Below are 15,938 nucleotides of genomic sequence, written 5' to 3'. Positions count from 1 at the left end.
AAAGGATTCATTTATATGTTTTTCAAAAGAACGTTTCGAAAAAATACATTATCTATGTAAAAATTAATTAGTCTCATCTAAACGAGATTTTGAAACGTTATGTGTCAGCCATTTTTAGCAAAAATCTGAGGGAGGAGGGACCAAATTAATAATTATGGTGAATAAACCTTATACATACACAACGAATTGCATATATTCTCATGCTTTAAAGTCACAATTATCAATTCTTTCGTTAGTAAACACTGTCACTGTCATTTAATGTTAGTGCACGGAATAAAATCACATTATTTCAACCATTTTCCTATGTTTACATGATTCATGTGACTACTTTCTTGGCCCAATTTTGAAAATTATACTTTTTTCCAATGGTTCCATTAAAGGTTGAAAAATGACTTTCAATTACTTGATCAGTTTAATTTTGTTAGCAGATTAGAGTTACTAAGTCTGGTTATGAAATTATTTCAGTGAACAGGCCTGTTACCACAATTTTTTTATCACACAATTTTTATTTTCAGACAATCTGGGATTAGACACTAGACCCAGCTTGCTCTGCCCTTATTAACTAGTATGAAATTAGGTGCTATCTATGATGTGCAAAGCTGTTAATACAGGGCTTTGCCGGCTATACAAATAACTTGTGTATATTAAAAAGGAATCAAATTTAAATATATAGATTTCTATAGACCTTTTTACGATGCGGTCCGTTGCTATGAAAAATTGACCGGAAGTAGTACTTTCTCGCGCATGCGCAATCTGGATAGGGCAAAAAAGCGTTGCCCTACATAGAAATGTAGTAAAAGTTCATAGATAATTCCGAGTTAGTTGAAGTAAAAATTAGGAAATCATATAAAATAGCTTTTTACACAAACATGAAAGATACATTTGTAGTTTTGTGGCCAAAATTGCCACAAAAAGGCACGGAAAAGACGATTGTTTAAGAATTCCCCCTTCCGATCATGGACATGACAATAAGATTACTGTTGTAAAAAAATGTCGAAATATATATATTTTCAAATAAAGAAGTCAGTTTAATTTTTGTTGAAATTGTTCTTATAAAAACTAAAGAAATTTTATAACATATAAAATAGAGGTTTATTACTATTCTGAAAATAAGTCGGAACACGTGATAATTAATGCATTTTTAGTTTTCAGCTTAACTAATATTATCCTTTATCCGACTTGACTGTGATGCCAAGCAGAAACTTTTTAAAACACAAAGATATATTTAAATAATGTTTCAAACTCTTGATAGGTTAAGATGGGTTGAGAAATAACACACATTTTATCCGGTTTCTCGTAACACATTAAAATGCACGTCACATACACTATTTAATTGTCACTTCACAAAATTAATAAACATTGATGGTATAAACTTAAAAAGTAACTTAAATTTCATAATTTTATAATTTTATGTAATTAACTGGACGATGGTACTAAAACATCCCGCTTGAATGATACTGAAAACTATAGCTGGCAAATAACAATTAAGCGGTCACTTGATCACGTGTCAATCCGTTTGACACTTACCGCCTTGCCAATCCACTTTCAAAGGAATACCGATTGTGTAATATTATGTAATACATGGGTAATAAAATTGTATCTACTAGATGAACCCTATTGGTTTTGGGGTCAAGGGGTCAGTGTCGTATTGACCTTGTACTTAATGACGGTTTCTGACCAATAACTCAACAACTCAAGTTGCCTTGGTTGATATTTTTATGTTAAACTAAAAATGCTTTTGGTATACACATTTGAATGTCTTATGTAAAAGAACAACTTGGCTGTTAGTGAGGCCTACATGATTCATAAAATTTATGCATATATTATTTGGTAAGATTTGTAATAACTTAAATTGCTGCACACAACCTATGGGGTCACAATAATTATTACCTTGTGACTAGTCATGACCAGTAGATAACTCTTATTAATTTTTTGTTCACTGGGTCAGAAGTCATGCATAATAACCTGATCACATGACTTATTGGCTGCCCATAGGGGGCATACATATTTTACAAACATATCTTGTTTAATCTTTGGACGCACTTAGTATGACTTGGATGAAAATTATTTCGTTTTATGATTTAATGTTATTAAACAGTTAGGTGCAACCTTGTGACAAGTGAAGTCAGTAATTTTCATTTTCAGTTAAGATTCCATTTACTATTAAAATGATTTTTAAGATAAGCACACACGTCTCTTGATATAGATATCATTTGTTGCCATGCCAGACATAAAAAGCAACATGTGACACAGTGCAAGTAGATTATGATATATAATTTTTTCTCAATACCTTGATTTACCTTTGTCGCAGAAAAATTACCATGGTTATTAGATGTAACATTATTTTTTGTTTCAGAGTTTCTTTGGTTTCGGCCAGAGTGCCGAAGTAGACATACTGTTGGATGGGCAAGATTCAAGGAAGACAGCTGAGATCAAAACAGAAGATGGCAAAAAAGAAAGATACTATCTATATTATGATGGGGAAACAGTAGCTGGAAAGGTGAATCCTTATATAGTCACTTGACTGATGATATTAATGTAAAGGGCTGCATATTATTGCTTAAGTAATAGATTAAGTTCATTTTATGACTTGGTTTCAATACATATAAAGAATTACTTACCATTTATTATTACCATCCATGTAGGATCCCTATTTATTCCTCTTAATGGTGTGATTCGTAGCTTTTAGAAAAACATTATTAATATTTGCTTACAGTCTAAACTGAATATGACAACATAGGAGATTATAAGGTATTTTCATTATTTACTGAACACCCATCATATTGGCATATATCATTGAGTTTACATGTATTGCCTGTAGTTCAAACATTGATTTGTTGATGTTTTGCAATAGATGATTAAAACTTGTTTGTGTGCATTATACAGGTTAATGTTAATCTAAAGAAAGCTGGCAGTAAAATGGAGCATCAAGGGATCAAAATAGAGTTTATAGGACAAATAGGTAACACACATAATTCTCATAGATTTTCAAAAGTAACTACCATGTTTACAACTTATAGAAAATAGTAAACAGATGTCCATTCTCTTAGCTCAATAGGGAGAGTATAGGAAAAGTAATACAGGGGTTGCTGGGCCGATTCTCCGGCTAGGTTTAATTTGTTTGTTTTTATATCATTTTAAAAAAAATGGTATCTTTTTGTCCATAAAAACATTAAGCAGGGACTTTTTTAAAGACTTTGGGAACATGACCTATACCCATGGAATTGGCAATTTAAGCGGTGTTTTGTTAAAAATTGGGGAAAAATGCATGACTGAAATTTTACAGTGATTACTGGTAAATGGATGAAAACATTTACTGTCTAGGATTGCATCTTCAAACATTTAAGCACTATTACAGTGAAAGAGCCCTTATTTTCAAAGATTTTTGAATTTTTACTCAATTTTTTTATTTTGTTACTTTCAATTGAGAATTTTTTCCTGTGGATTGGGAAATAATATACTATTTTCAATAGGGAATATTACTCAATAACGGCTGTAAAATAAGCCAAAAAAATCCCTGGTAAGTCACAGAATTATTAGCCAAGTGGTGTAAGATTTCAACAGTCATTTCGTATTTAAATTGTCTACTTGATGTTATGAAAATCTATCAATGTATTATTTTTGTAACAACAGTGAAATACTATACTTTTTCGATTGTTCGACTTTCTATTGCATGCCAATCTCGAAGACTTACTGTTTAGTCAATGGTGTTTTGTCCCGTTGTATCCTAGATATATTTTATGTTTGATACATATGAAATATAAGTTCATTTAATATATTATCACAGAGGCCAATAATTTCGTTGCAGTATTGTAGAATTATATTATGGCAGAGGCCAATAATTTCATTGATGTATTGTAGAACTATATTTGACAGAGGCCAATAATTTCATTGTTCTATTGTAGGGCATTAATTGTATTGTAGAATTATATTTTGACGAAGGCCAGGTATTTCATTGTTTTATCGTATAATTATAATATTATCACAGAGGCCAATTATTTCTTTGGGTATTGTAGAATTAAAATATTATAATAACAAGGTCCATAATTTTATTGATGTATAATTATATTATGACAGAGGCCAATAACTTCATTGTTGTTTTGTAGACTTATATTTTGACAGAGACCAATAATTTCTTTATTGTATTGTAGAATTATATTATGACAGAGGTAATCATCATGAGTTTACATCTCTTGTCAAAGAACTTGCACGTCCAGGTGAAATGTCACAGAATACAAGCTTTAGCTTCGAATTTCAACAAGTGGAAAAACCATATGAATCTTACACTGGTGCTAATGTTAGATTACGGTATGTGTGCTTTGAACTCTTACCTTACTATCTTAAATGGACTTCTCCATCTTTCAATCTGAGCAAGACCAGTCATAATTTTTAAGGAAAATTTCAAAATAGGTCCTGACTGAAGACAACGATCAGAGAGCACTGATGTGCTGGCTGATCTTCGTCTGCACTAGTTGCATGGGTAAATTATGTTGCCACCAGCAGGCTAAGGGCTAAATGGTTGATCATAATCACAAGTATGCATATGTATTTATTTTGACCATTAATGAAATATACTTAGAATTGTTATTATTTTTTATCAGATTTAAATTAGGATCTGTGTATCTCTGCAGTTTTTATTCAGTCCATGATTTTTTCCCATTACCAATATCTTAAAGAAGGAATAGGTGTATTGTATATTTTATGTGTAAAACTAGAAGGTTGTTTATTGATTTGTCAGATATTTTCTTAATAGTTATATCCTATGCAATTATGGACAAGTAGCTTATTCAAAACGTATGCTTTATTTTTTTGATCCAGGTATTTTCTGAGAGTAACCATAGTGAAGAGACTTAGTGATTATGTAAAAGAGCAAGATATAGTTGTTCATACACTGTCACAGTATCCAGAAATGAACTCCAGTATAAAGATGGAAGTAGGAATTGAAGATTGTTTACATATAGAATTTGAATATAACAAATCCAAGTAAGTTTAGTTTCATATAAGATAAAACATTAATTAATATATCATTAATTAATGTATAATGTCAACTGATGAAACTTGTAGAGTTATAGTCACCTAAGAAAAATTGATATTGAACATTTACTATGGACTTTCAGCAATTTGTATTTAGACACAATGCAGGATATACATCACAGCTGAAATAGATTTACGAATGTTGGAAGTAGGTCATATGGTTGAAGAAAGACTGTATGCCTTGATGATAATAACAGGACTTCCTTCTTTATAACTGGCTGAAAACAACCTAATAACTGTCGGGACAAGTTTATATAATAGCTATTTGTATGGAAATAGTACATACTTACAGTAAAGCAGTTATAGTAGAAAATCTTTTATAGATTGAATTATTAGGTAAAATGTTTTTCCATAACCACAATATTGTCCAAGTCAAAGGGTGGGCATAATATGTAACTTTAACCAACAACCCCATAGAATACTGTTCTACATCCCTACTGACTGAGCTGCTCAGCTGATCACACATTTTCTCCCCTTATTTGTAGACAGTTCAATACTGTGATTATTTTGATGAAAAATAAGGCCAACTCAGCACAGGAAAGTATATAATTTGCTATCTTTACATTGAAAGATACCACCTGAAGGATGTGATAGTAGGCAAGATATATTTCTTGCTAGTACGGATAAAAATTCGCTACATGGAGCTGGCGATAGTAAGACGAGAAGTTACTGGTGCAGGTTGTTCTGTATTTTTAAGTGTTGTCATGGTTTCTAGATATGTTCTATAAATAGATATGTTTTTATTTTCTATTTTATTATTTCCGTGTTGTAGCTTTTTCTTCTTGAGTGATTGTTACAGCACTATAGTTTGTTTATTGAGATTGAAATGTGTCTTAGAAAAAATGTGTCTTAGATACAAAACTACTGCATGTTTCTGTTTTACAAATCTTGTGATACTGTTATATATATATACGTATATGATTAAACACTTAATTGCTATCTATAATAGCTCCATAGGGAAAGTTTTTAATGCTGTTAGTTCAAATCTAACAATTAGACATGAATATATTCAGAATTTAGATTAAAAATTTATAGACAGAACAAGTTTTTACTGGTAATATGGAGATATTAAGATATAAAATTTCATAATAATGCTTTTTAAAAAAAAAACAACAATTAAAAATACACATACAAAAATTAGACTACCTATTTTCATAAGTATGTGATGTATGTGGAAAAAAATAGAAAAAGAAACATACAGTAGTTTTGCATTTACCAAGTTGCTTCTTGAAATTTTTTCCAGTGTCATCGTTTTTGCATCTTATTTTACAGGGCCCTATAGAAACTTCATCAACATTGAAGTCTAAAAATAGAATTATTGTTGAAAATCTTTACTGTTTTGTTGTTTTCAATACTTTATTAGATACATTGTATATGTACATGGTTCCAAAATTTGACAAAAACTGTACATGTTTTTTCTGTCTTATTCTACAACAGATCATTTAGCAATTACACATTTACTTAAACAGATTGGTGATCATTATCATCTGTTGAAATGCTGTGACAATCATTTGTATTTTCAGCCTGTAGATTAAAATATCCCCTATGATCCTTGGCCAAATGGGTTGTTTTTTGTTGGCACATCTTTTGCCTTAACTTTGATTTACAATAAAACAAAAAATGAGTAGTTATTAGTGATTTAAGTTCTAATTTTAGTCTTCAAATGTTGATGAATACTGGTTCTAATTTCTCATGATGATGTAGCTTTTTTGTGTCTTATACAAGTGTTTACATTTTAGTTCTTATTATCTAGTTTTCATTTTATTTTTGTTTCTTGTTGTGTAAATCTGTTGATATTGTATTGTATACAGGTATCATTTAAAAGATGTGATTGTTGGAAAGATTTACTTTCTGCTTGTGAGAATTAAAATCAAACATATGGAAATACAGATTATAAAAAGGGAGAGCACTGGAACAGGTACTGTGTCGTTTTCTATTTTTGATAACAAAACAATTGTTGAATTGGTCAATGAATGCCAAGAATATGTGTTAAACTGTTCTTTAATGTTACCAAAAAATAAATACAAAGAATGATGTTTAGTAAAATGATGTCAAAAGGCTATAAATTTGGATGAGATTTTTTTGTAGTAAAATAAAGTTAGATGCAGGAATAATTGGTGTATGGTCATTTTAATGCACTGATTATCAACTGAAAGTATAATAAATCAAATTATACTGCAATATCTTCTACAAAATTAGAAGTATGAATGTAAAATTATGACATAACAAATTAAAATACAGGAAATTTATTGAATTTTGTATTGTGGAAACTCATACCAATTGTGAATATTATATCTCATAATCTTTCATTACTTTCCTGATTTTAAGATTTCTTTTCTTTTATAGAAGGCATGTAGCTTTGACTTTTGTTTTTTTTCTATGCTTGATGTAATAGTGACATTTCATTAGTATGCTTGTTTGGTAGAACTTTTTCTTAGATGTGCACAGAATGATTGTGTACAATGTAATTATTGTAACATGCTTTATCCCTCAGAGTCAGTATTTTTTATGTTTTAAACAAATAGATTAATCATTTTAATAAAAAAAGTTTATATTTCATTGTTAAGGTATTGTTTTTAGCATCTATTCAATGAATTTGATGAATCTCATCCTGATGTCGGAATTGCACTTAAGTTGTTTTTTTTGCGTGCAATTTGGTATCTCCAAGACTACTGTCCCGACAGGGACTTTGGATTCTTTCATGTGAGGAAGCTATTGAGCTAGCTTACGGAACGTCAATGGTTCTACTCAGGTGCCCGGACATGGCTAAAATCATTCATGGAAGGGCACCTGAGGTATTCCTTCACCAGTAAAGCTTGAACATCGCCATATGACCTTTACTGTGTCAGTGTGACATAAAACCCAATCAAACAAACACACAAACCATGACTACTGAAGGGAATGGGTTGAAACCTCTGACATTTATTTCAAAGCAAAGTAGGATGTCACTATACAAAACCCATAAAACTTTAATGGATTTTGACAGAATTGTGGCCCTTTTTGAACTTAGAAAATTCTCTGTCTTGTTTTACTATCAGGCACTGAGAATAGTTGAGCACACAGTCCTACTGACAACTCTTGTTTTCAAGTCAAATTCTGCCAGATAACCTTTCAATATTTCCAAAAAAATCGACTATTTGATTTGATATTGGTTACAGATTTTATTATTTTAAAGTCCTGAAATGAGTTATTAACATATAGACAGTAACTGTTCAAGTTTATCATGAATGTAATGAAAATGTTTATGAATAAAGAATGTTGCTACAAGTAAGTGGGCATATAAAAAAGTTTTAGTGCCTTTGGCCTGTAATGAGTATTGTTGTTTCAACTCCTCACGAAAATAAGTTCCTCAGTTAAATTAGAATCGATTTAAACATTTAATTTTACTTCTATATTTCTATAAAAATGTACCGTTTTTTGTTCACAGAAGTTCAAATTATTTATGTAATATATGTACATGTAGTTCGGTCATGGATCTGCTTTTATTTGATATGCTCTTTTTATTTTTAGGTCCAAACACATTTAATGAGAATGAAACTATAGCAAAATATGAAATAATGGATGGTGCACCAGTTAGAGGTTAGTACATTATAAACTTAAACATTCCTGTCAACCTTATGTTATCCTTGCAAGTTTGGAATGTTTTCTAAGTTTGGAAGACATGCAATTGGCTTTCAAGAGATATATACTGGATGGCTCTATTCTAATAGCCTTGGTAAATTTGTTTAATGGAATTGTCCAGCTTTGAATTTAGAACAGTTCATTCAAAGATTTAGTGATTTCAATATCAAAACTGGAGCTTTCAATTTCATAGAGCCTGGTCAGATGGCATAGAAGTGCTAACATGGCTCTATACTGGTGGCAAAGATAAATCATTTTTAGCTCGACTTTTCTATGAAAAGGGGAGCTATCCTACTCGCCCCGGCGTCGGCGTTGGCGTCACACCTTGGTTAAGTTTTTCGTACCACCCCACTTTATTTCAGAAGTATTACAAGTATGGCTTTGAAACTTACCATACTTGTTCACCATCATAACCTCCATCTACAGACAAGAGTACATAACTCTGTCAAGGTTTTTGACAGAATTATGGCCCTTTTTTGACTTAGAAAGTGTATTGAGCTTGGTTAAGTTTTTTGTACCACCTCACTTTATTTCAAAACCATTGGAGGTATTGCTTTGAAACTGACCATACTTTTTACCATCACGACCTTCATCAACAGACAAGAGGACATAACTCTGTCAAGGTTTTTGACAGAATTATGCCCCTTTTTGACTTAGAAAATACATTGAATATGGGTAAAATCCACTTATTGCCTTAACCCTTTGAGATATTGCTTTGAAACTTTTAATGCTATTTCACATCATTACCCCCATCTGTACGCAAGAGAAGGTAACTCTGTCAAGGATTTGTTTTAAAAATTAAGGCCTTTTATCGACTTAGAATCTTGGTTAAGTTTTTAGTACCAGTCCACTTTTTTGACTGAACTGTTTGAGATATTAATTTGAAAGTTGGAATACTTGTTTACAATCATGATTCCCAAACATGTCCAGGAGAAGGTAATTCTGTCAAAGATTTTATTTGAATTATGGCCCTTAACTGTCAATGTTTTGTATTATAGGCAAGCACTAAAAAACTTAAAAAATCTAAAAAAATTCATTCCTATCCACTTGTTCACTTTACCATAAATTATGTCATATAAACATTGCTGTAATATTCAATTCAGTAAAATAATTCTTCACTAAATATCTTAATGCTCATGGCCATTGTTCACTTTAAAAATACAGAGATTCTTGTATTGCCTTTTACTGCAAAAACTTTTTTTATTGGCAAGCAATAAAAAAGTCGAGCGCGCTGTCTTACGGACAGCTCTTGTTTATACAATCAGGCTAAGGGTTAAACTGGTTTTAATTGAAGAGAGTTAAAAGCAAGAAGTGCAGAACCTGCCCAGAAAATAAGGATGTGCAAGCTTACCTTTCTTCTTATTTTTGGCATGGGTGTGCACTATTTCTTCCAACTCAAGTGTCAAGTTCAGTTTATTTAATGGGCAATGACTGCTATATGATACAGATTTTAGTTATACCTTGTCTTTATGTGGTTCTAACCATCTTTTACAATGTGGTTTCCTGGGAAACCTAAAACTTTATTAGTGAAAAATTCTATGATTGTATGTCCATATAAAACACATTTCTGATGTATAATGTATAAGATAAAGTATCATCAGTTCAGAAATGAGATTATTTCTTTTCTGCATGGCAATATCAAAACCCCTGTTTTGATTTTTAAACAAATAAACATGGATTCTGATGAATAATCAGTGTAGAAAAATAAATTTTCCACAAACCAAACAGATGATGATAATAATATATTGTTTATCTGCTTTCAATTCTGATTTTCTCTTATGTAATACAGGAGAGTCAATACCAATCCGACTGTTTCTCAGTGGCTATGAACTTACACCAACAATGAAAGACATCAACAAGAAATTTTCTGTAAGATATTACCTGAACCTTGTACTTGTAGACGAGGAGGAGAGGAGGTACTTTAAACAACAGGTATACATAACGTTTTGTTACAGTGTTTTGGTTTTATGGTTGTATATTAAGTACATGTCGTATAATGAAATAGTTTGCTATAGAGTCTTGTCCAGTACATGTGGTAGAGCATTGAAATAGGTTAGTCAATTTATACATGTTGGTTTTGAGAATCTTACTCAGTCTTCTTTGCATACATTTAGTTATTATTAAAGTAAATTATAAAATAAAAGAGAATGAATACTCTATGCTAATATCAAGCTCACTTTTAGAAGACTGATCATGGGCATAAATATTGAAATCTGTATTCCAATTTTTAGTCAGCAGAAGTAGTTGGTTACCTAAATTTTGATGTCCAAATATTAGTTTATGTTTTCTACATGGGGCTTTACCTGTTCATATTATTAAAGTCTCCTTTCTCTCTTATAGTTTTAAATAAAACTTCATGTTGCATTGAAACAATTGTCGTTTCCATTTCTAGGAAATAACAATATTCAGAAAAGCAGACAAACAGAGAAAACCGGCAGCTGGCTATCAGACCCATCGTTCTATGATGCAACATAACCCACAACCTCAGAAGGAAACAGAACAAGCCAATTCAGATAGCAAAGAAGAAAAAGAATGATATTCTTCTTCAGTCACATTTTTGCTGACAATATTTACATTTTCATAACTTTAAAAAAAAACCAGTTTAGGGATGTTGCAATAAGGGATTTACCTATACAGTGCTGTAGTAGTGCTATATGATGAACAACAACAAGAACCAACACAGTTAATTTACAAAGTGAAAGATGCATATTATGGAAATTAATCAGTAAGATGTTGCACCCAAGTTTGTATAAAGAAAATATAAATTTCATCTGTGAACAGGCAAACCATGTGTTCAACACAAAAAACACAATTTTGTATTATTGTTCTCATGTATTTATTTTTGTCATACTTGATTTGTTACAATTTAGAATTAAGTATAAATGATGAAATTGCTAGGCAGTAAATGTTCATATTCCAATGAGTAGACAAGATTATTGAAATGAAAAAAAAAGGAAATGTTAGACAGTAGTTTCTTATGTACGCAACAAAAAAGTGCTGTTGTAAGGTATATCCAGGTTAAGAGAAAGTTCAGTGATGTATTTATACCATCAGAAAGTTAACCAGATTAATGTTGAGGGGGTACTTGACGCAATATTCTAGAAAAATGGGCATAAAGTGGAGTCGTATAATAGATAGCTGTGATTTATTTGTAGATTTTATTTTTGATTTCTGTTTTTCTGTGTTTTGTCAGTGCACACATTTCATGATTATGTTCCATTTCTCTTTCACTCATTCACATCTCATTTTAATTTTGAATGTGTAAATTTTATTCTATAATGATTTAATTGGGAAAAAAATCAAGAATTTTGATTTTTGGTTCACAAGTTATTGACCGATAGAATCTATTTCTAACATACTTTTCTTTGCATGAAATGGTATATGTCAATACTTTTCTTGTTAAGTTATGGTATTCAAAGATAAATATGAATGATTTGAAAAGATTTATTAAAGATTTAAACTATTATTTAATTTAAAATAAATGTTTATGAGATTTCATAGATTTTCTGTAGGACATGTCTGGATTGATTCATTAAATGATGGGATTCCAGGTGTATAGAATTAGGTATTAAATGTTTCATTGGGTTATATATCTCATCATTATAGGACAAATAAATGTACACATTTGTATTTATTGTAAAAGTACAAGAAAAGGGAGTGAAGCATCATCATGGGCAATGTAAGTTACTAGTTTACACCTGCTTCTATTTTGAGTACAATTTTGGTTAGCATACTTTCTTCATCAGATTTTTCAAAATGAACTTAAAACTGGACTGAAACTTCACCTACTGTATTGGAGTTGCATGCTCAGATCCTCGATTTTTCTCCATTACCTTTCATCTTTAACAAGAAAGAAATTTTGTCAATTTTTTGTACCCAATAGTCACGTAATCATTTCAACATATAATTTTGCAAAAGTGTGGACAAGTACCTTGAACTTAATCCGATTTTTTTTAACCATTTATATCATTATTTGTATACATAATCTCATTCTTTATTAAGTATTACTGATTACATTATTATTGATTTTTTACTAAAAAATGTTTAACCTTACAGAATCAGTGAATAATTTGTACCAGGAAATTCTGTTGTAAATTTGCATGAGCTTGAAAAAGATATCCTGTGTTTTAACACTTGTTTCTTATGGCTGCTCTGATAGCTCAATGAATGTAGAGAACGTACAGTGTTATGCCGAGATTTTAAAATCTATAATTTGCTGTGTTTTCTCCAATAGTGATATCTATTAAGTCCCTTTATTTTCTTTATCAGTTGTAGTTTATGGAAGGGCCTTGGTAACACTTGGTGCCTGTGCGTATATGAAATAATGCAAGGATAGGCACCTGAGGTCTCTCTTCTCAACTTAGTGTTAGAAAGTCGCAATATAACATTTACAAGTGTCATTATGACTAAAACTACCACTGCTTATATTGTAAGCTTTGTTAAACAAGATAATATTGTTGTACAACTACTAGAACTACTAGAAATACATGTTAATGCATTCCAAATGATTTCTGTTTGTTCATATGGCTGATTGTACATTTTTGTGTGTCTTTGCTGAGATTAAAACTTCTCATTCATGAATGGAAACTTTTCATAATTGTTTTAGATTTATTGTCTTATATATATATTGTGGGATCATATATTTTTCAGTTTGCTACTGATAAAAGATATATGAAAAATTGTTCCAAGAAAATAATTCATTATTGTAAATTAATTGTATTCAGATGCTTTTTTTTTAAAAACATTAACTCTTGTGTCAAAGTAGCTAGTCTTCTATATATATATTGCATGTTATATATTACATGTGAAGCTGGTGGCTGTCTCTTAGCCTTTGCCACCAGTATAGAGCCAGAGCCTGCCAGAGCATTCTTATAGTCTGTCAAGTTATAACTGATTTACTAACAAAGTAACATTTTTCAAATACAATAGTATTATGTCCTATTTAACTGTCAGTCTGCTCAAAACAACTGATTCTACCCATTGGACCAGTACAGACAAAGATCAGGCCAAAAATCTGTTTTGTCTGATCATGGTTTGCACTGTAGTCTTCATTCTCTGCATATTTTTGAATTTCCCCTAAAATTGATGAATAGTTTGTGTCCAGATTGAAAGAAAGGCAAGTCCATTTAAGATAATTAGCAAGACAAGGGTTAAATAATTAAAAAGTACAATCTGAAGTCATTTTAACTCATAGAGATTCATTTGCTCACTATTGGTGACTAATTTAGAACAGTAAAGAAATGATTTATAAAGATTTGCTGCATTATTTACAGCCTCTGTACATATTTATATAAACATCATCAATGAAATTTATGTATTATTACATGTATTATCATTATATATGAAGCACCAAATTTATTTGTTTTATTTGTGAGCCAGAGAATTGGATGGATGGAAATGTGTGTGATATTTTGTATATGTAAATGTTGTGAGTTATGGCCAAAAATCATTTTTGTTTGCCCCTAAATCTGTACACCCTTAATCATTACTGAATGAATGGTTAAAGAGATAGATTGAATGGTATATCAGCCTCGTCACAACAAAACCAACATAATGGGTTTGCGACCAGCATGGATCCAGACCAGCCTGCGCATCCGTGCAGTCTGATCAGGATCCATGCTGTTAGCTATCATTTTCTCTACTTGTAATAGTGTTTGTAAGCGAACAGCATGGATACTGATCAGACTGCGCAGATGCGCAGGCTTGTCTGGATCCATGCTGGTCGCAAATGCACTATGTTGGTTTTGTCATGGTGCGGCTCATTATGTATTACATAAATTTGAGTTCTCAGAGCTAGAAATATTTTGCATGATTATAGAGTCACATTTTCATATATTGCATAAATAAAAATATGAACACATGAAATATTAGATAAAATTTTAAAGTGAGATATGCATGAACTTTGATTATCAATTTCTTTTACTTATATATGTCTTAAAAGTGTAAGAAAATGCTATTTTAGGCATTGCTCTAATGTATATAACCAATATTAAACAATTTCTTTATATTATTATTTATAAACTTTTTTTCCTGTAAGTTATGTATACTTGTTGATTAATGGTGTTGAGTCTAAGAGTGAGGAGGTCAGTAGATTTTTCACAAGTTCAAGTAAATACATGTATGAAAGAAATTTAATCCTGATACAGTTTCAGACCATAAGAAATGAAGGGAAAAAAAGGATTAAAATAGCCGAGCATCCTGTATTTAGTACACACATTTGTAGAAAGTTATTTTAGTATGTTAGAATATAGGGAGAATCTTATTTTTGCTACTATATTCTCTTGGCTTAATGCTTAACAGATTTATAATTTTTCAAAAGTGAGAGATAATCTTTCTATAGAAGTGAAGGTTCAGAGAAATTATAAGATGAATGTATGTATGCATGTATGTTTGTGTTTAAATCATGATGAAAACAACACTGTTTATGCTGTATTATCAATCAATATAGCATTTGTTGCCGTATGACGTCATTGTTATTTATAAATAAATGATAAGTACAAATTGCATGTTTGTTATTTACCTTTTATCCCATTTCTTCAGCCAGACGGGCCTCTGTTACCGAATGTTTATTTACCTATTACTAGTATCCTATTTCTTTAGCCAGACAGGCCTCTGTTTGTTAATCTATTATAGCATTTCTTTAGCTAGAAGGGCCTCTGTCCGAGTGTTTATTAACCTATTATACCATTTCTTTAGCCAGACGGGCCTCTGAAATCGAGTACTTATTAACCCGTTATCCCTTTTCTTTAGCCAGACAGGCCTCTATTCAATGTTTAATAACCTATTATCCCATTTCCTTAGCCAGACGGGCCTCTGTTACCGAGTGTAAACCAATTTCTTTATCCAGAAGGACCTCTGTCCGAGTGTTTAAGGTCGCCGACTTTCAAATCACTTGCCCCTCACCGCCGTGGACTTTGGAACCTTTTATGTGAGGAAGCACAAGAACTTGAAATTCTATCAATATAAATGATAATATCCAAAATATACCCCCTATACAGTATAAAAAAATTTATACTGTATAGGGGGTATATTTTGGATATTATCGTTAATATTGATAGAATTTCAAGTTCCTGTGGAGGAAGCCATCTCGCGAACTTATGTTGATGGTTCTACTCAAGCGCCTGCTCTTGCCTATAATAATGCAAGGAGCACTCGAGGTCTTCCTCCATCAGTAAAGCTGGAAAGTGGCCCAAAGACCTTGACAGTGTCAGATTGACTTTAAATCCAACAAACTTGAGCCAGATCTCTTATTAAAACATTTAATCACATGTACATTTATAGAC

General features: G+C 31.2%; 1 protein-coding gene across 2 annotated transcripts; it reads left to right on the top strand.

Annotated features, from left to right (window-relative positions):
* The first annotated feature begins 6 nt into the window (after nucleotides 1–6).
* Nucleotides 7–15,159, top strand: LOC132729222 (vacuolar protein sorting-associated protein 26B-like). 2 transcript variants are annotated; one of them, XM_060714943.1, is made up of 9 exons: nucleotides 7–157; nucleotides 2,357–2,500; nucleotides 2,887–2,962; nucleotides 4,152–4,308; nucleotides 4,819–4,983; nucleotides 5,606–5,712; nucleotides 8,545–8,613; nucleotides 10,445–10,587; nucleotides 11,048–15,159. In XM_060714943.1, the coding sequence occupies exons 1-9, from the start codon at nucleotides 155–157 to the stop codon at nucleotides 11,189–11,191; spliced, it is 1,008 nt and encodes a 335-aa protein (XP_060570926.1). In that variant the 5' UTR covers nucleotides 7–154; the 3' UTR covers nucleotides 11,192–15,159. The 2 variants fall into 2 exon arrangements, with proteins under 2 accessions (XP_060570926.1, XP_060570925.1); XM_060714942.1 differs by lacking the exon at nucleotides 5,606–5,712 and adding an exon at nucleotides 6,846–6,952 and having other exon boundaries at nucleotides 9–157.
* The last annotated feature ends 779 nt before the right edge of the window (nucleotides 15,160–15,938 follow it).

The sequence above is a fragment of the Ruditapes philippinarum genome, unplaced genomic scaffold (assembly GCF_026571515.1).
Source record: "Ruditapes philippinarum isolate M1 unplaced genomic scaffold, ASM2657151v2 ctg396_1_1_1_1, whole genome shotgun sequence".
NCBI classification, from domain to species: Eukaryota; Metazoa; Mollusca; class Bivalvia; order Venerida; family Veneridae; genus Ruditapes; species Ruditapes philippinarum.
This window is presented reverse-complemented; position numbering and strand designations above follow the sequence as displayed.